General features: G+C 51.8%; 5 protein-coding genes across 5 annotated transcripts; 3 read left to right on the forward strand and 2 right to left on the reverse strand.

Moving 5' to 3' along the window:
• Nucleotides 1–3855: 3855 nt before the first annotated feature.
• On the reverse strand, nt 3856–8825 carry swr1 (putative SNF2 family helicase/ATPase (Swr1); the record flags this gene model as incomplete). Its single annotated transcript, XM_056936512.1, is given in 2 exon segments — nt 3856–8140; nt 8155–8825. 2 exon segments carry the CDS (start codon nt 8823–8825, stop codon nt 3856–3858), a joined length of 4956 nt encoding a protein of 1651 aa, XP_056788447.1.
• A 455-nt stretch (nt 8826–9280) lies between these two features.
• N7539_006912 (uncharacterized protein) lies at nt 9281–9908 on the forward strand (the record flags this gene model as incomplete). The annotated part of the gene is made up of 3 exons (XM_056936513.1): nt 9281–9406; nt 9487–9798; nt 9879–9908. The coding sequence occupies 3 exons, from the start codon at nt 9281–9283 to the stop codon at nt 9906–9908; spliced, it is 468 nt and encodes a 155-aa protein (XP_056788448.1).
• A 1116-nt stretch (nt 9909–11024) lies between these two features.
• On the forward strand, nt 11025–15454 carry N7539_006913 (C2 domain protein; the record flags this gene model as incomplete). The annotated part of the gene is made up of 5 exons (XM_056936514.1): nt 11025–12943; nt 13001–13186; nt 13250–13718; nt 13813–14397; nt 14546–15454. 5 exons carry the CDS (start codon nt 11025–11027, stop codon nt 15452–15454), a joined length of 4068 nt encoding a protein of 1355 aa, XP_056788449.1.
• Nucleotides 15455–17058: 1604 nt separating this feature from the next.
• N7539_006914 (adenine phosphoribosyltransferase APT1) lies at nt 17059–17985 on the reverse strand (the record flags this gene model as incomplete). The annotated part of the gene is made up of 2 exons (XM_056936515.1): nt 17059–17204; nt 17505–17985. 2 exons carry the CDS (start codon nt 17983–17985, stop codon nt 17059–17061), a joined length of 627 nt encoding a protein of 208 aa, XP_056788450.1.
• Nucleotides 17986–19855: 1870 nt separating this feature from the next.
• Nucleotides 19856–20321, forward strand: N7539_006915 (uncharacterized protein; the record flags this gene model as incomplete). The annotated part of the gene is made up of 3 exons (XM_056936516.1): nt 19856–19947; nt 20020–20120; nt 20164–20321. The coding sequence occupies 3 exons, from the start codon at nt 19856–19858 to the stop codon at nt 20319–20321; spliced, it is 351 nt and encodes a 116-aa protein (XP_056788451.1).

Raw genomic sequence — 20321 nt, forward strand, 5'->3', positions numbered from 1 at the left:
ATGAAGATCAGTCCACATCAGGGCCGAGGGTCTGACTGCTGACGCCTGACGGTGACTACTGTATCAAGACGCGAATACTGTTCTACTGTAATCACTTAGGTCACTGAACTTCATATACTCTGAAGAGGCAACACAGAAGGATGTTGACTGAACGTTGAGAAAAAGCAAAACTAAGACAATGGGACAAACGGATCAATAGTTGAACAATAGTTGAGGATATTTAATATCTGTCAACGGCCTTGGTGACGAAAGGGATGATAAAACGTGGCTCTGGAGCAGGAACGGGAGTGCCTCAGGGACCACTAGTCCATGCACGCCAAGGCAGGTAAGAAAAAGCAAATTGAGAATAGCATTCATACGAGTCGTGACGCCTGAGATGCACAAAACGCACCACGGTCAACTTGGCTCTCTCTATGCAGTAACCGATGTCCGAATACTTGTGTTAGAGCTGGCGTACTCGAACTCGATGTTTGCCTGTGATCGGAAGGTCAGCAACTCTTATGGACACCGCGTTAGCACAACCCAGTATTCAGAGTGTCTCCAACTATGGGCCTACTGTATCTATCCAGATAGTAGGTTACGAGATACTGGGAAATGAACTACTGTAAAGCTATCGACATTCCAATCAGACTTTTCTGTCTATGCCTGAGTATTTCTCTTTAGCAAAGGACATAATTGGATCAACCCGTACCAGTCATGACGCTCGCTCATATAGTGCATTACACGACCGAGCAACCCCCATGGCGGGACATTCTGTTTTCTCGATTCTTTTCACGTCCTGTAATTTGCTAAGCGAATTCTTCTGGGATATGAGTATGACGACAACGACAATAGCGCAGACAATATGTGCAGGGATGACCCTTGTTGCATGCCCCAAACCTAAGGATTTGAGGCGGATGGCAGAATTTTCTGCAGAATAGAAAAACTACACAAGAACGCTCCTGTTGCAGTCTGATTGATATATTTTTTTTTCTAAAATGTACTACGCAGTGTTTGTGCAGCAAATGGGATCAAGATGCCTATAGTCTCAGTCGAACCTCCGCTCCAAGCACTTTGGTGGCCCTTTCTTAGCAATGATGCCATTCTTCACTTCAGTTTTGAGCAACCCTGGGTGGCGCCGACGTTCTTTGGTCTCCACAAATTGTTGGCGTGAAATCAACCACATGGCCGCGCTCACAGACTTTCTTACTGGTGGAGTGGGATCTACTAACAGTGGACTAGTGGCCATAAAGGTGCATGCGTCACCATGAGGATCTGTTTTCTTCAATCCACATTCTCAAATCATGTGCAATTTCGATTCTGGCAATAGACTCATTGAACCTGTATTTAGAAAGTAGCACCTCAGCGAAGTCAGAATTTGTGTAACTTGTATGACTGATTCATCGGCGTATGCTCTCAAGCTCGGTTACTCAGGGAGAATCCTATCCACGCCTGGGCAGATTACATGGATGTTTCGGTACTCGGCTCCTGATGGTCCAGTAGCCCTAATTCACGTCTGCCCTGAATTGGTAGGAGAGCATGTGCAGACTGCAGACACTAGAGGGCAGAGTGCTGATAGCCTCCAGCTTTGTCTAGCTTCGCATGACTGCTGTATTTCCTCGGCCGCGACCGTCAATGTCTTTTCTTTTCTTTTCTTCTTATTGTTTTGAAAAGAAAAAAGAATGATTTTCTCTGTATTTTTTGCCTAATTCAATTTTCTCAGCCACACGAGGACCGAGCGCAGCCCGAGTGTCCATTCTCATTATGAACCAATCAGAGAAAGATAAAATCACCCGGTTGTAGAGAGAGAAAGGGAAGAGGAAGCGAGACCTACTGTACAACAAGAATAGATATACATGCTCCAAAGTGGCTGATTCAGGTGGTGTACATATGCCGTTTACAGAGTAGCCCGGGTCAAATTGCCCAGATACGGGAGTACTTAGTGAGTGGCATGACTAGTGTGTGCGTAACTGCGTACTGCCTACTACTAGTGCCTAGTAGCCTACTATGCTGTCTATCGACTTGGAGGGTATTCTTGACAATGATTCAGATAAAGACTTTGTTTGCACTGAGTAGCTGACCCGGTCTCCGCAGATATGGTAGACCGGACACTATGCATTCGAAACACGGGAGTCAGTGTACAAGCTACCCTGAGTCATGTGGATCGCAGCTCATACATTAGTAGCTCACGTTGGTCCGAGTCAAATCTATGTATAATTGCATATTGTACAATGTACACCACACCCAACCCGACACCGTGACCAGAAAACCATTCACAGCGGCCGCCATGTGTCAATCTGTTTCGCTCCTCCCCGAAAAGACCCCTGCCAGCATGCATTTAGTCATGAGGATCTGCACCTTAAGGTTAGACACGTGAAAAACACTGTGCCGGGTGTGCCCAGCCCAGTCTCCGGATGGAGAAGCGGATATTGAAGCGAAGATCACGTTCACGGCACCCGCACTAGAGACGCAGGAGGTTGCCCGAGAGGAGACCATCCCATTGATCATGCAGATTATGAGACTACTTGGAGACAGGCTATGGCCAGGGGTGGTAAAGATCTGCTGTGCTTAGATCAACGTGCTGGCGCTATTATCGCTATGATCGATCCCAGTACCGTGGGCAAGGGCTCATCAAGGTTTGCGTAAACGGTAACACGGTTGAAGATCAAGGTGGAGGACGGAGAGGTGAGGGTCGCCGTCTCCAGTTTGAGAGATGGTTCCAGCAACGACTGTTACAAAGTCATGGGTCAGAATAGCGGGGGGAGAAAGTCATCTCGCCGTTGCAACTGCATGGCTTTTTTTGTACATCCTCGCCGACCCCGTTACGTGCATGGCCTTGGGAATATGAAATCCAGTAGAGGGGAGAAATCGTGGGTAGCTGCTACCACACATCTATACAAAGGGTGACTGGGCGAAAGATAATGATATTGTATATAAAACAAAGGACAAAAATGCTAGGTCAGTCCACAGGAATCGTACAAGACACCAACATTGTCAAAAGGACGCCACATGCTCTGATCTCTACTACTCTCACAAATGCAACCATGAATGTATCCTTTCACACACACTCGTACATGCATACTCTCTCTCTCTCTCTCTCTCTCTCGCGTGCGCGCACACACACACACACACACACGCGGGTATACTCTCGCACATTGACCGTGGCCAGTACCACCAGTTCATCGCTACAAAAGTAGCTATATTAATGGGTTGTCTTCTGACAAGTGTTCTTCCGCAGCATATCGGGGTCAGTACCATAGTCATCCCTTTGTCATCGTTGACATGACTGAACCCAGTGAGCTGTACCGTGTCCTGCAGCCCCACGCCCGCACGGTCCCCTTCGCTGAAATTCCCTATTGCGGAAACCATTCTCTTGGGTCTACCGCCAGCGGAGGTGACAGCGAAAAAAAAAACAAAGTGCAAGTCCACTTTCCACGAGGAGAAAGGGAAGGGGTCAAAGCAGGAATATCAGGGACGGTAACCCATCATGGTTGACGAACGGCCTGAGCGCATCAACGCAGGTTTGGAAAGAAATCAAAAGGAGTCAAGGTGATTACAGATAGACCGCGAGTACCACAGCTGCCTGGCGTCCCAAATCGGGTGTAATACCTCGATACTTGGAAATTGCGCCAAGTCGTCGCAAGCGATCACGAGGACTCGTATGGAGGTGGTCGGCTCCGTAGAAGAAAGAATAGATTGGGAAAAGGACACAAGTGCGAAGTACTCTTAGTGAGTCCAGTCTTCGGTCGGCCCCCCTTCTTCCCAGGATCAGGGTGTTTGAGGTCGACAATCGAACTCGCTCGGTTGCAACTTGAACAAGGGAACCTAGACCACGCACGACGCATAGACGAGAACATCTGTTCTGGCGTGAGCCCCTCAGCGTCGCCGTCTCAATCGGTGTTCTTTCCCCTTCTTGGACCTCTTCTTGCTCTTGTCCACAGGGAGAACCAGAGGTTCATCTCGCATGTTCCATTCCATGAAGCGGAGCAGATATTCATCAATGTGGTGCAGCTCAGTGTCTTCACGGGCGCTTGCTTTGGCGTCCGTAGGGTCAACACCATCAATGGGCAACGGTGTGCCCTCCCCTTCGACAGGGAGAGGGGTGCCAGCCTGAGCGGGAGTGCTTTGAGCGGGAGTGCGGTCATCAAAGTCACCGTCATCGGCATGGTCAAGCTCCTTCTGAGCATTCTTGGCCGCAACGATGTCTTCCGTGTCCTCGACCTGCTCAAACGCCTTTCCGCCACTGGCAACTCGGTTGCCGAGCACGCGGTCCATGGCAGCACTGGCTTCATCTTGACCATCACGAGCGTCCTCTCCCTCGGGTAGGCCCTCTACGTCACGGAGCTTGGTGAAGTAGTCCGTGGTGAATTCACCCTCTTGGATGATCACGTCATCAAGCATGCGCTTTTGGTTGGCTTTGCGCAGAATATTGGACTCAATAGTGTACTCCGAAACAAATCGATAGATGTGCACATCGCGAGTCTGTCCAATACGGTGACAGCGATCTTGGCATTGCTTGTCCATGGCTGGATTCCAGTCCAGGTCGTAGAAGATCACAGTGTCAGCACCCGTGAGATTGATACCGAGACCACCGGACCGACTAGATAGAATGAATGCCAGAATGCGAGGATCGCTGTTAAATCGCTCAGTCAACATCTGGCGTGACTCGACCTTTGTAGTGCCATCAAGCCGAAGGTAGCGATGGCCATGGATATTGAGGAATTGCTCTAGAATATCCAGCATCTTGGTCATCTGCGTGAAGATCAGCGCACGATGACCGCCTGCTTTCAGGTCTCGCAGGAGCTTGTCCAGTCGCTGAAGCTTGCCACAGTCGTATTGCAGCAGTCTCTTGTCGGGGAAGGCGATGGACAGGCGCATTCGTGCCTCGTGGAAGGGATCGTACGACTGGTCCTTGGACGTGTTTGTGAGCAAACGGGTCTCAACAGGGGTCAATGCGGCCTCGGTAGTGCCGGCTGCAACGGCTGCAGGGGTAACGCAAGCAAAGCGCTGGACATATCCGTCCATCTCGAGTGAGCGTTCCTCAATGTTCAGAATCATGGAGGCGAGAACAGAAGAACGACTAGACAGCCATTCTGCCATGTTGCTCTTTCGAAGTGGCGCGTTTGACAAGGCGTGCTCCTTGCTTGTACCCGCTCGAAGGAATTCAATCAAGCTGCTGCCGTACACAGGTCGACGACCGTGCCGCTTTGATTCAAAGTACAGACAACGCTCCAACTCTGCCATCCTGCGTTTGCGACTGGCATTCTCCAAAGAGTCGAGAGTCGACTCCATGGTGGAGCCGTCAAAGCTCATTTGCCAATTCGTCCGCTTGTACTGACGCTCACGTAGTGTCTTGAAGGGCCCGTAAGCCATCAACCGAATGCTATCGTCTGCCAGTCTACGCGAAATGTCCTCTCTCGACACGGGTGCAAGATTGAGGAAGTCAAGGTCCACTTTGGTGAGGGGATGCTCAAATAGGAGACGCCGACGCACTAGAGACTCCTTTACATTGTAATCCGTAGCAACAGATCTTGGCATGGCAAATGATGTCGAGATAGGTCGGGTCTCAAAGAGATCTGGATGGTTGCAGACCTTGCGAAGCTGCATGAGACAGTGGATGATCGAAAGGAAGTTTCCTGACGCCAGTGTTTCCTTGGTCTGCGCCATAGACATGAACCCGTCGTAGAGGAATCGCTGACGTTTGGACAGTCGGCAATAAATGACGTGTTCGTACTTGCCGGGCATCTGCTTCTCGACATCCGCCTTAAGTCGACGCAAGATATACGGACGTAGAACAGTATGGAGCTTGGTCACCACTCGCTTTGCTTCTTCATCCATCGTCTCCCTTCCATGCTCCAGGATTTGCTCCACCGGTCGCCGGAACCACTCCGAGAAGTCTCTTAGGTCGGCGAATCCCTCGATACCGTTTCCGTCACCGTCGGAAGGCATCAGAAAGAAGAGAAGAGACCATAGTTCAGTCAGGTTGTTCTGAAGCGGTGTTCCAGTGAGGAGAAGTCGAGCCCGTGTCCGGAAAGTCAGCAGGGCTTGCCATCGTTGCGAGCGGAAGTTCTTGATGTTGTGAGCTTCGTCGAGAATCATGTAGTGCCAGTTCCTTCTCTTAAGAGAGATCTGATCCTGAAGCACAAGTTGATACGAGGTGATCAAGACGTTCCACGCGTTATCATCGGTCCAGCCACGACGTTTTGCCTTGCGCTCTTCCTGGTTACCGTAATAAGTCATGATCTTGAAACCGGGACACCATTTCTTGAACTCCATCTCCCAATTCAGCATTACACTGGTTGGCACAACCACGAGATGCGGTCCCCAGACGCCATGGTCGACCGCCAGATGTGCAAGCAGGGCAATAGTCTGAATAGTCTTGCCAAGACCCATCTCGTCTGCCAAGATACCGTTGATGTGGTTCTTGTAGAGGCCTGCGAGCCAATCCAGTCCATAGTGTTGATACTCGCGAAGGGTACCACGCAGGAGGTGTGGGATCGGTGTCTTGAGACCAGGTGCGGACGAGTCGCCTACTTGGAGCTGTTTCTCTGAACTTGGTTCATATGAGGAGACGGACTCCGGCTCGGACGGTTTCGTTGCCAATGTGCCTGGGGAGGCTTCGCTCGAAATTTCGCCGCCAGGTGCGGGGCCGCTGTCAACGTTGTCATTCGGGCTGACGTCCATCGGATGAGGCTCGGCTTCGTCATCGGGTGAATCTGAATTTCTGGATTCAGCAGCAAGCACCACAGAGGTCTCATGGTTTGCAACTTGATCCTGGATTTCTGAAGGGGTAGCAACCGCTGATGCATCGCCCATTTCAGTCGAAGTCGGTTCGGCTGAAGCTTCCACAATCTCCATCGGGGTTCCTTCTCGCGAGGACTCATGCTCATCGGGAATGACAGAACTTTCAACAGGGTCTTCAAATCCGACGTCATCTTCCTCGTCGCCGCCGGCTTGTCGGCCTTTGAACGCCGGGAGATCATTCGACGAGAAGAACCCAAAGAGCCCAGGTGCGTCATCATCATCTTCGTCACTTTCCTCTTCAGAGCCTCCGTCGCGAGATTCAAGATCGTCGTCGCTGTCACCCATGTCATCATCCATGTCTGTCGATTCGTCGTCGCTTTCGTCCAAGAGGACCGAGTCCACGTCGTCGAGCGGGGCAGGAGTCGCTTGGGAGTCAACTTCATCGTGCACTAGCTCGCTATCGATAGCTGACGCGGGAACTCCCGCAGTCACTGAAAGTCCATCTTGTTCATCTTGTTTATCCTCGTCGGGCAGGTTTGCGTACTTCATTCGAAGTTCTTCGGCAGTCAATTTAGCGTCATCGTCCAGATTGGCTTCATCGTCCGTTTCAGACTCGGAGGATGACATATTGCTCTCGTCGTCTGTATCAGATGAGTGAATCTCGGAGTCCGTTTCATCGGCGTCGTCGTCTTCACTGGTGACGGGAGCGTCACTGTTCGTTTCACCCAAGATCTCCGATCGACGCTTCTCGAACAGCATTGTGGACTTCTTGATCGCACGATCGAGAGCTTGCTGATCTTGCACCTTTCGCTCCTCTTCCCAACGAGCCAGTCGTGCGCGGTCGACCTCGGCTCGGACCAGATCGAACATCTTCTGAAGGTCCTTCACTACCTGCTTCCGTTTGCCCCGTACCTCTTCTTGCTGCTCGCGAAGAATATCTTCGGGATTCTTGTGGCGCTTTCGGTATGCGTCAGCGCACCACTGGGCGAAGAGCTTGGCCGTCTGGCGGTGTCGTTTATGTTCTTTATCCAAAAGCTTTTGAAAATAGAGCGCATGAGCTACGAGATGGTCCTGATGCGAGTATTGAGGAGGCGGCTCCTCTTGTTGATCGGTGATGTACGCTGAACAAACTTCAGAGCTGAGAAGCCCGCCTGGCTCGGCTGCATCAATGACAAGACGTCGCCTCTTAGCCTCTTCGACTGCCTGCTCCGATGACAAAAGGCTTGGTTCATCTTCCTTGTCAATCCACTCTCGGAAAGAATTGTACTTCTTGGTGGCAATATGACCGGGATGGCGGATAGGAAGCACCGGCTTTTTGACTTTGATTCGCAACCTTGGAACTTTAACCGAGCCATCCTCTTCATCTCCATTCGCGGCTTCGATGCCACCGACACCATTTTCGGCGCCGGGGGAGTTGCTTGAAGGGAAGACCGATCGCGAAGGTGACGGGGGCTAGCACCGTTTGCTGCAGCGCGCGTCGAACGTTGGGCATGAACAGAGCTGCGGGATCTTGCGCGGGAAAGGGAAGTGGATTTCGTTGCTGGTGATTGTGAGACTGCCGGCTTCGCAGCTGCGACTGCCTTTGTTGACGCTGTCCGCGGTGATCCATTTGACGAAACCTTGCCACCCACCTTATTGTATAAGCCGGCTCGAGAACTTGTCACAGTCAGCGGTGACGACGTTGCAGGCTTTGCGGTGTCGCGAACATTCTTTGGCGCGTGCTGGGATTGTGCTCCACGAGTTTTGCGTTTGTCGGACGGGGGTTGCATCTCCATCGGGACCGCATTCGTTCGCGAGGACCGCCGACGACCCTCCACCGTAAATGAGGTCGGTCCATCTATCCCAGCCTTTTTCCATGGTGGCGAAGGGGGCCTGGGTGTAGAGCGACGCGATGGAGTCGATTCAGTCAGGCGACGCTTCTTCGAGGGTGGGCCCTCTGTTTGAGTTGGAGGCTCGTCGACCGGTTGGCCTTGCGGAATCTCATCGGAAGTTTTCGAATTATCTTGAATTTCTAATGCGGCTGCTTCCAGTACAGGAGAGTCTGGGACCGGAGTCAGGTAATCATCTCGCGGCGATGGGCTGCTCGGGCTGCCGTTTTGCATGACTTGGTGCCGTGGACGACAGGGGCCGTGTGGACACTTTACCCCAGCTATCCCGGCAATGACGTGGTTGAGGGTGGTGATTTTGGCATCAACGAGTAGGGCTAAATGTGTAAATACAGCCCCCGAAGTCTGGCATGCTTATCGGCACTGTAGCGTTGATGAAGTCGAAAAAACGACCAAGATGGAGGGATTGCGTGAAGAGGTGGTTTTTTCGCCGGGGGGGGGCGAGACGGTCAGTTGTAAGCGCGCCGCGCCCGGATGCCTTTGGTGCCTTAGGCCGCTCTACCGCAAACCTCCCTCCGTTCCATCATCGACTGCATTCACCTTATCCGACACCCTTCCACTCACTCTCCGCGTTCAAGCTGATATCCGTCAGAGCAGTAAGTGCTTCTTGAGATTTGCTCGGAGACAATCATGCCTTTATCTATTGTACTGACGCTCAATTTCTGCAACAGATGCTGTCCCAACGGATTCTGGCACGCCGCCTGCCCCAGGTCGTTGCCCGTAGCACCATTGCTCCCCGCGCATCCTTCTCTCAGATCCCGGCTCTTCGTGCTGCCGATGTCGAGGATCCCTTCCAGGTACAATACTTCGCATTATGACCAGGCATCTCATGCCATTGTTTGGCCATTTCAGCGGCGGAAGCTAACACTTGCCTCAGAATGGCAACTACCAAAACCCTCCCCGCGTAAAGCGCCAGTTCAGAGATCCTTATGGCGGGTGGTGGGATAAGCAAGAGAAGCGCAACTTTGGCGAACCCGTTCACGAGGACAACGAGATTCTTGGTGTCTTCAGTCCCGAGCAGTACTCCCACGTCAGCTCCCGCAAGGCCTTCCGTCACCTCGGAGTGTTCGTGGCCACTTTCCTGACCCTGTGCGGTGTTGTCAGCCTCTACTACCCCGACAAGCCCAGTGCTCCTAAGGTCTATGTTGATGGCCTGGAGAAGGAGCTGGGTGGCCCCAATGCTGTTCCGGTACGTGTTCCCTGCATCAAGCGTCATCCGGACGACGCGCTCATGCCGTATGCGGAACTGACTTTCCACCCATCGAACAGGCCCGCAAGTCCGGTGAGGACAAATGGTAAAACTGATACTTTTGATCTCTTCCGCTATCCTTCTTTTTTTTATGCGCTGTGTGTGTAAATACCAATTCGATTTTGTTTCCTATACGCAAGCAGCCCTCGCGGGTCCAAAGGCCACCCGGTGAGATAAGCAGCCGGATAGCTCACAGCCAAGAACCTTGAAGACTCGAGGTACTTGGACGATGGTCAACAACGATTAATACCCTCAATTACCATTGAAGATGCTGCGATTCGGCAAGCTTGATTGACTTGGCCACTGCGCAAAGCAGCTGATGACCCTCCGACGGGCCCGCAACGGGTACTAGGGCTCCCAAAGTGGCTGTTCTATGAGTCCACAACTCTACATGGCCTTGGGACGCATACTTCCAAGTTTCAACCCGTCTTGACTGTGGCCCACACTGATTCCAGTGAAGCTCGAGGTGCAATACAAACTCCTTGATTCCTCAAGTCACCACTGATTCGCCCAAGGCTCACTAGAAAATGCTTCACTTTGCTCCCTGTGGTCATTTCGTTCCTCGTGCAACATCCTTGCGTAAATCTGGCGCCCAAGGACCTGCAGGCCACAATCATGCAGTAGAAAATGCCCTCACGTCCCCATAAATAGTTACCGACCTTGATAAGCCTCCTTGTGTCAAAGCTTGGCGAATGAAAGTACCTGAATCTTGCCTTGTCTGCTGTTTTATCCACGCGCCTCTACTACGTAATATAGACTACATGGATACTTTGGGCATCCATCGATTATGATTGTTTTTGGTCCGGGCGCATGTACGTCAGTTTGGTTTGGCGGCTTTGGGCCGTTTCATCAACCCGTTTTGCCCCCTCCTTTCTTCCTCCTTCATATAAACTATTCATAAACAACCTCATTCTTTATTCGCCCCCAGCGCGCCCCCCTCCCCTCCTTTGACCCTGCTGGAAAGATACTCTGTCCACCTGCTTGAGGAAACTTATCTTTTCTTTAACACACACAGAAGCAGCGAGCGACTTGCCATCTTTTGAGCGACACTGTCCCACGCGCGCGGCAGCCGGGGGGGTTTTAAAGTTCCACACCTCGATCTATGGTCCCGCATTCCGCTGGCTCCCCTCACAAAGCAGCAACCCGAACGGAGACAGTAGAGCCTCATGTCGACAGCTTCCAGACAGTCGCGAGGTTTCAACCGACGGATCAACAGTCTGCAGAATGAAGGTCGTCATTCGCGCAATTCGTCTCTGTCGCGCCGGCGACCACTCACCGCTGCCATCGCAAGCAGCCATGCGCTTCGCGTAGCCTACCTGACCTACCTCCTCCAACCGCGATCTCGCCGAGTCCAGAATGTGTCGCCTGCGCCTGCACGTCCCAAGCGGTCCTCGACATCGATTCATGATCTCATGAGCGACTTTTCGCTGGTCAGAGATTCAAAGAGTACAAGGATTCCCCATGGCTTCGTGTCGGAACTGGAGAAGCGATTGACGGGGGTGTTGATGGGACGCGAGAAGAAGAAGGAATACCAAGATCACCTGGTGGTGCGCACATTTGCCGTCTTTCTGAATGTGCTCAAGGAGGACTCTTTTCGCAAACGCATGGAAAAGGACCGCCGAGCTGAGGATCTACTACTGATCTTCTATTCCAATGCGGTAAAGGAGCTGAGCAAGGGCAAGGAGCAAGACGATGATAGCTGGAAGCTGATGGTGGATCGGCATGTTGCACTGTTTGTACGTCTGTTGGCGCTGATATTGAAGAGCAACGACTGGGCAAGGGATCGTCCAGAGCTGGCCAACCGACTGGCGGTACTTGAAAATAAGCTTCTCCTGCAGGATCAGGATTTGATGGATTCGAGTCCCGCGACAACGACGACGGAAACGCTTGCGCCCCTCAGCCACGACGTAAAGGATATGCCCCTGGTACAACATGTGATCAAAGTGTTCGGCATGACGACGACGCAAGCCCAAGCTGAAATCGACAAGAACAAGTCCGTATGGACAGAAAAGGCAGCACTTCAGGATCTCAAGACGTACCAGACCCAACTGAGCCTCCATACGCGCAAGACCTTGTGCCGAGAGGACTTTGAGACGGACGAAGCATTCGAAACATGGAAGAAGAGCGAAGGACCAGATTTGTCGCAGATGATGCTTGCAATTGTACAGTCCAATCCTGAACTGGCCAAGAGTACCCCGGGAGCCCTGCCACACTTCAATCCTGCTGTTTCTGATGAACTCTCCTCGCCCCGGGACCGCACTTCTTATTCTATCGATCAATCTTTAGACTTCAGCGCACTGTCACTCGGCGGGCAGGACGGCGATGGAGAGGAATCAGGTACCTACACATTCATTCCGTCTGACCCCCGGGCCGTATACCGGTTCATTTTGAATCAGACACTGTCCCATGATCTTCGTGACCGCGAGATTGAGGCTAGTCAGGCCACTGCCGACACGCCATCAATCAAATTATTGTCCAAGCAGTCGATGGAGATGCTCAATGAAATCTGCCTCCGATGGAGAATTCCTCCCTTTTCGAGAGTTGTGTTGTTTCTAGACGTCGTTCAATCCAAATACGTGGATTCGGAAATCGACCTCAACACCCTGGATTCAGCATTCACGTTTGCGAAGGAGACGCCCAACACTGAGCCGCGAGCCAAGCGCAGCAGTTACGTGGCGTCCGCCGTTTTCGACCGTCAAAAGTGGACTGTCCACGATCTTCAGGCGATGCAGCAACTACTGTCCAAACTTCATGAGGCTCTGCTGCGCGAACTGTACGACGTGATGATGGATTGTTTCGAGGCGAAGCCTCGACCGATTGGCCCAGTCATGTACATTTTGGAGCACCATATTCAAATGGATCCCAGTTACACGGAGGATCCACAGGATATCAATCGTTTCTCGTCCTACGTTCAGGACGGTCTTGCAGCAAAGGCCACCGAGAAATATCAGAGCTTGATTAGTCAAATGATCCCTGTTGAGCAGGAGAAATGGCAATTCGACAACATCATTCAGCTAAGTGATGCAATTTCGAAACTGGCGCAGAAGATTCAGAAGCGATACCGAAATAATCCCGAAATTATGGGGTGAGTGATTCAGACCCTTCGGCTCATTCACCACAGGCCCTTCTAACGATCGACTAGTGTCAATCCTTATCTCATCCTTTGCGTCAATATTCTCCCCATGTTCGCAGAGGACGCGAATGAAATGGTTCTCCGAATCATGGATCACTGCAAAGCCGAGGATAGGGAGATAGATATCGAGGACGGATTTGATTTGTACAGAAACTTGGCGGCAATCAGGCGTCTTTACACGAACTCGATCTCCGAGTAAGAAGGCACCGATCCCCCATTATGAGACCACATCAGTATGCTAATCAGAGTGTCTCACAGAACTCCATTCCCCTTCCATGTAGAGTCTCTACTCGAAGAATTTGTATGGCGTTGGCTTCGTCTGACAGATCAGAGCGTAATGGAGTGGGTGAATCAAGCGATCCGCCAAGACAACTTCACCGTCCGCGGAGATGAGCTGGCCGAGTCTGTTGCTGAAGACAAACGGCATAGCGTTTCGGTAATTGACATCTTCCGATCTTACAATCAAGTGGTGGAGAACCTGGTTGGGCTGGGATGGGACGACGACCTCCAGTATGCAAAGTTCATGACCGCTCTTTCCAAGTCTATAGGCAAGGGAGTTGCCAAGTACTGCGAATCACTGGAGCAGATGTTTGCCCGGGAGATGGACAAACTGACGCCAGAGCAAGAGGCAGCTTTGAACCAGACCACTCAAGAGAAGCTGATGCAATTTGCAAAAGACACTTGGACGAACAAGGACAAGATTGAACCCTTCCAATTCTCATCCGAGGTAAGTGTTAAGCTCACGAGAGGCTTGGATTATTTATTTTTTCCTGCGATCCAAAAATCAATTGAAGCTAAGCTGACCATTCTGCTTCGGACAGTCCCTAGTCAAACTAAACAACATTGAATTCGCGCTCACGCAATTGGACCGACTCGAGCGGGAGATCAACGTTGATGCATGCGCTGATGTGATTGCGAGAAACACGCCCGCTCAGCTAAAGAAAATCCGCAAGTCCACTACATACGTCTTCACAATCAAAGTGGTAGAGGCCGAAGACTTGAAGGCTTGTGATATGAACGGTGGCAGCGATCCGTATGTGGTATTAACCGATGAATACCAGAAGCGGATAGCAAAGACACGCATCATCTACAATAATCTAAATCCTCGATGGGAAGATGCCGTCGATATCACCACGCAGGGTCCCTTGAACATCATCGCCACCATCTGGGATTGGGATGCTGTCGGTGACCATGACTACGTTGGTCGCACGTCTATCAAATTGGACCCTGTTCATTTTAGTGATTTCCTTCCACGAGAGTATTGGCTGGATCTAGATACTCAGGGGCGGCTTCTGCTTCGTGTGAGTATGGAGGGTGAACGAGATGACATTCAGTTCTACTTTGGCAAAGCGTTCCGCACATTGAAGCGTACCGAAAGGGACATGACGCGGAGGATTACTGAGAAGGTGAGTTGTCTCTCCTCGTCCCTCTCTCCCTCTCTCTCTCTCTCTCTCTCTCTCTCTCTCTCTCTCTCTCTCTCTCTCTTCGCAAGCAATTAATGCACTGGGAGAACAAGTCTGAATCTTGGTCGCAATGCTAATATACTTTCGCCAGCTTTCTGCCTACATCAGTCACTGCTTATCTCGACGGACCCTGAAATCATTACTGTCGCGCGGGATTGGCGGCATCAGCATGTCTACCGTATCCAACTTTCTCAATCGCAATCGGGGAGTGCCAGCGACCTCCACAGGCCCGACGGCAGCGAACGTGGAGAATGCGCTCGATCCCCTGTTTAGCTACTTCAATGACAATTTCGCCATCATGAACAAGACGCTCACAGAGGAAGCTATGCGAATGGTCATGGCCCGTCTGTGGAAAGAAGTCCTTGCCACGATCGAGAGTCTCCTCGTCCCTCCACTCTCAGACAAACCCTCCCACCAGAAGCCGCTCACGGTACAAGAAGTCGACATTGTCTCACGCTGGCTCGTGCTACTCCTGAACTTCTTCCACGCCGTCGACGAAGAGACCGGCGAAGCAGGCGGCGTGCCCCTCGACATCCTCAAGTCTCCCAAATATCACGAAATCCAAAGTCTGAATTTCTTCTACTTTGAGCCAACCGAGAATCTCATCCGCACTTCGGAGCGCATGGCCTCTGCAAACGTCAATCGACAACAAGCCAATCGCAACCGATTATCGGCGCCTGCCCATCTCGGCGCGACAGGCCCGGGACACGGCTCCCTGGGTATACCAGCGACTCGTCGCGCCAAGAGCATCATGCTCTCGCGCAATCTGGGCACCATGAAAAAGGTGAAAGAAGAAAAGCGACGAGAGGCACAAGCCGATCCCAACGACGACATGATCCTGCGAATCCTGCGGATGAGACCCGAGGCAGCCGGATATCTTCGAGACCGCAGTCGTCAAAAGGAGAGACTAGCCGCCGCCGCGGCTGCAGATGCCATTGTGAAACAGAGTCTGATGGCGGGCGTGGGCAGTCGAATGAGTTCAACAATCCCACGTCGTTGATCTCAATTCCGAGGCGATCGGTATGCATCCGGCACCGATATGACGTCGCGAGAAAAACCACCCGTGGCGATTGAAGGTGAAATGTCTGTTGTATTTGTACGAATATTCTATTTTTGGGGGGGGGGGGTCTTTTCTTTGGTTTCCGGGAGCACTGCACAGACGAGATTCGAGAACTCAAAACAATGGACAAGACCTATTCTGTTCTGTTTTGCTCTGGGCCCAGGTTGCCGCCCCCTAACGTTCCTTTCTGGATCTCCTGGCTAATCTTCCTCTTTTACTCGGGTGTCGCCTTTGTAATCTCGTTGGTTTTTTTTTGTGTTTTTGTCCCTGTGCGCCATCCACCCCCCAGCTGCCCTGTTTGTGTTTCTTTTCTATTCTCTCTTTCCCTTGGACTCCTACTGTGTTATGGTTGTGGCGTGTATCACTGTATCTAGCGATTGATAGGGTCTTTGGTCTTTGGCCAAGCGTGCATGAACCGTAATGTGATCTGTCTCTGCCTGTTCTCGTGTTGTTACAGTGCGCGATTTGAATCGTGTGTCTACTGTCTACTGTCTACTGTCTACTGTCTACTGTCTACTGTCTACTGTCTACTGTCTAGTCCTACTGTCTTAGGTAGGTAGTGGGCTAGTCCCACTAATATACCTACTGTAGTATCACTACCTTACTATCTACCTACAGTAGTTACTAGTAAGTTAGTAACAGTGCTATATTTACTCTACACTGTACAGTATATACCGACGGAAAAATCACATCATATCAAGACGCACCCAAAGGGCAAGAGAGTCAACCAGACTGTTGATCCGTGATCCGGACCTTCCCCGCAGACCATCTACTCGAGGAAATGGAGCACGAGAGGAGCAAGACGAACCAAAAGCGAAGGAAAAAAAAAAGAAGAGGAAATGTCATGATATATCTATTTTGACAATAAGGCGGGATCGGAGGCCCGCTCTATTCCCGCGCTTTTGGAAAGTTTTGAGGATTGTTCAGGTGTAGCAGAGAAGGAGAGGGGGCGGAGCGGGGCGGAGCGGAGATGGGGGGGGGACGTTTTCTCCTATTTACATGTCCGGGTCGTTTTATTGATGTCGCTTTTTTTTTTCCTTTTGTGCGGGGTCGGGGATAGAGAGCTTGAGAGCTTGAGAGCTTCGAGGGTGAAATGTCGACTTCTCGAGACGATCGCAGAGTCCAGCTTCGATGACTCAATGTGTGTGAGAGAGAGCGCGAAAATCATTGCGCGACGAGAATGCGAGGTACGCGGAATTCCACTCTCAAGCCTGGACTGTTTGTTTGTTTGGTTTTTCTTTTTTTTTTCTTCGGATGCCAGTCAAGACGCCAACTCTCGGTGCTGCAAGGTTCACTACACCCCGGAAGAGAATATGGAGCAACGCGCAAAGCAGCCCTTTTTATATCCCCATCTGACCGCGGCAGGCCAAGGTCTCCCTCCCTCGGTCGGTCCACCCAAAATGGAAAGGAGAGAGAACCAGGAGCATTGTCGACGGATTGCAGACCCTCAAGACGGGACACTCGAAATATCCGAGAGATCAACAAGACAATCGGGACAAGGGATACGAGGACTCGAGGACCCGGGTCGAGGCCAAGCGACCATTTTAGGCCTGGCCGGAGAGCAGAGTGTAGACGGGAGCGGGGAGCTTGTCACGGCCCTTGAGGAACTCGAGTTCGAGAATGAAGATGAAGCCGAGCAGGTCACCGCCCATCTTGCGGATCATCTCACCACCAGCCCAAGCGGAGCCACCTGGAAGACGAGGAGTCAAGAGTCAGTAAAGTGGTAACAACGACACTCTGGCAAGGATAGCAATGTGTGAAAAGAGCACGACTCTCTTCCATGGTTTCGATCAGAGATCCATCTCCACCCCCCACAGGCGACTGTTCACTCAACAGTCAAAGTCACAGATGTACAACCCGTCGCACAATCAATTGACAAGAGACATGCAATGCAAGGCCTGGAAATGAAAAAAAAAAAAAAAAAAATGGACATCACTCTCTCCACACGGCCAGCACTCTAATCCCGTGTCTCTCTCACAGTTGCACTTACCGGTAGCAATGATATCATCCACGACAATCACCTTCTGTCCAGGCTTGATGGCCCCCTCCTGCATCTGGAAAAAGTCCTGACCATACTCCTTCTCATAGGCCTGGGTGACACAAGGACCGGGCAGCTTGCCCTGCTTACGCACGGGCACAAAGCTGGCACCCAGACGCAAGGCCAAGCTGGGCCCCATCAGGAAGCCCCGAGCCTCCAGACCGACGATGACATCGGGCTTCTGGCCCCCGTAGGCATCGAGGATGTGCAACTCCAGGGAGCGGATGAGGGACTCGTGCAGCTTGGGGTCGGCGAAGATGGGCAGGATGTCTTCGAAGAGGATGCCGGGGCTGGGGAAGTCGGGGAACTGGCGCAGGGCAGCGCGCAGGCCTACTTTAAGACTGGCGAGTTCGGCGGAGCTGGAGGCATGGGTGGTGGAGTGGCCGGAGACTTGGGCGGAGGCATCGGGCTGGGTGGAAGTTGAGGAGGACATGGTGAGAAAGAGGGGAGAGGAGAGAAGAGAAGGTGAGAAGAAAATAGGGGAGAGGAGGGGTTGAGAGAGTACAGGAGTGACTGTGACTGTGACTGTGAGGGGGGGGGGGGGGGGGGGAGAGGAAAAAAAAAAAGAAAAAGAAAAAGAGGAAATCGGCTGAGGTGGTGAAATGGCGGAATCTGGTGGAGGGGCTGTCTGGGCCAGACCGTCCGGGATCCGCAGGGCCACGGTTGTCGTGCAACGAGGTAGAAGTAGAGTCATGGATAGTGACATCCATGGATGGAAGATGTTTTCTGAGTATGATTGCTCGTGTGACTCTTCGATATAGCGGTGCCACTGTATAAGGATTGCAACGATCATGGACGATATGCTGTCCAGTTGGGAGATGCTGAAAAGGGTAAATCGCGCTGTTACGGACCAAAATCGATCTTGATCAAAATCACGACCAAAAGTACGACTGCTGAAGGTCCACACGGGTTGACGTCTGATAAGCCGCATTGCCTAAGGGTTGTATCCGGTACTTCTACCGGGCAAGATGTGCCCAGTGTGCTTCAAGTACCGGTGACTCCACTGCTCCAATCCATGCGGTGTAACGCAAGTCACCACGGGTCCTTCGGTACTGCACGTTTACCCCTCGGCGGGGTACCGCAGGCGTCCAGATGATATGCAGAAACAGACACGATGCAAAAGGATGAGCAGAATGTTCGACATGGGCTGGTCAGATAGCACCACGATTTCAAATGAAGGAATTCCAGCTTGTCTGGATATATCCATCTTCAAACTTGACTCGTGGGAGACCATTGACCAGTTCCCAGTGCAATCAGCAATGACGCTAATCTACAAACCATTTTGAGAGATACACAACCGTACATCCACCTGGTGAGACTGAGCGGTCATCATATCCTCTTTCACTCCTCGTACTTTCGTGCCAAGTACCTACTCCACCGAGAAGGGTGAATGCTGTGCGACCTCAAAGGTAGGCAAGGTTTTTCTCTCAACACCAAGAGATACACACTCTAAAAGTTGACATGAACAGCAGGTCTGGGACAGTGCATAGGATGAGGATACCGTTCAGGTGTACACTTGGATACTGTACCTTTGAACAAACTAAACTCTCCAGATGAGCTTCAGCCGGTGTACACGCTACTAGTGTCTCCCCTCGATAAATAAGATAAACAAGCGGTCAGCTTGCGGTCAGTGCCTCAGCTCCTGGTGGGCAACCCGCACACCCACCATGAATGGATCGACTCGGCGAGTGCGCAGGCAGTAACCGAACATCTGGCATTTGAACATTTGACGAGTCGATCGTCTGGAATGATTCGGACAATACTTCTTCGGCAACGGAACCAGGTCGGTAAGATATCTCACGTTCAAATCGTCACTTGACATTTCTTGGTCTTGGATGGGTACGTGCTGTGATAAGCAAAGCTTCTGGTATACTAGTACACCTGTCAGTCTTCTTCGCCTTTTACGAGTACACACCAACACATACTAAATACCTAGATTAGGTAGATAGTACTGATACGAGATGGTATACGCAAGAGTGACCCGTCGATATAGTATTCCTCGTGTATCACATCATGCGCCCGTCCATGCCGTGCTCCGTGGCCCGTACTCGTAGACTCCGGCCAGACTACGGTCTCCTCGAGCAATGGAAGCACTGTTCTAGGCCTCCTCCGGGGTCTCACTTCTCGACTTTCACGGCATAGTGCCATGGTCATACTATTATACACAAACAAACCAGTGCTCAGCCAGTACCAACCACGGACCACGGAAGACTGACCACTGACCACTGACTCGATCCCTCTCTGATACCTGCAGTCCTACACGAGTTGCAATCTGTTGACTCTGTTCCCATTCCGAACTTCCGATGGATACTCCTACTGACTCACCTCCGTCACGCCATCCATCTGCAACATTCTTCCCTGCCTTCCGGCAAAGGGCCAGACCGCTCCACACCGAGTGAGCTCCTCGAGCTCAGATCAAGGAGGATCCAATACACAACCAAACGCGACTAGCACCAGTCGGCTACAGGTTCGATCCATCCCGAGCGGCCCCTTCCAGCGACGGGTCACTAGCCGTCGAGGATGCGAGTCTCTCTACTGGTGCGCTTGGGAGCGAGTCGGGGCCAATCAGTGCGTGTTCTGCGAGCAGACTGTGCTCGTCACATCGCGACAGGTGGTGTGGATGGGGATGTGGATGTGGATATGGATATGGATATGGATATGGATGTGGACGTGCGACTGTGGACGTGGATGTGGATCTGGTGGTGGTGCGGCCCATCCGACCGGCTTTTCCAGAGACAGGTCGACCTGGATAGACACTTCTACAAATAG

This window comes from Penicillium diatomitis (genome assembly GCF_028827545.1).
Source record: "Penicillium diatomitis strain IBT 30728 chromosome Unknown utg000009l_segment0_segment0, whole genome shotgun sequence".
Lineage (NCBI taxonomy): Eukaryota > Fungi > Ascomycota > Eurotiomycetes > Eurotiales > Aspergillaceae > Penicillium > Penicillium diatomitis.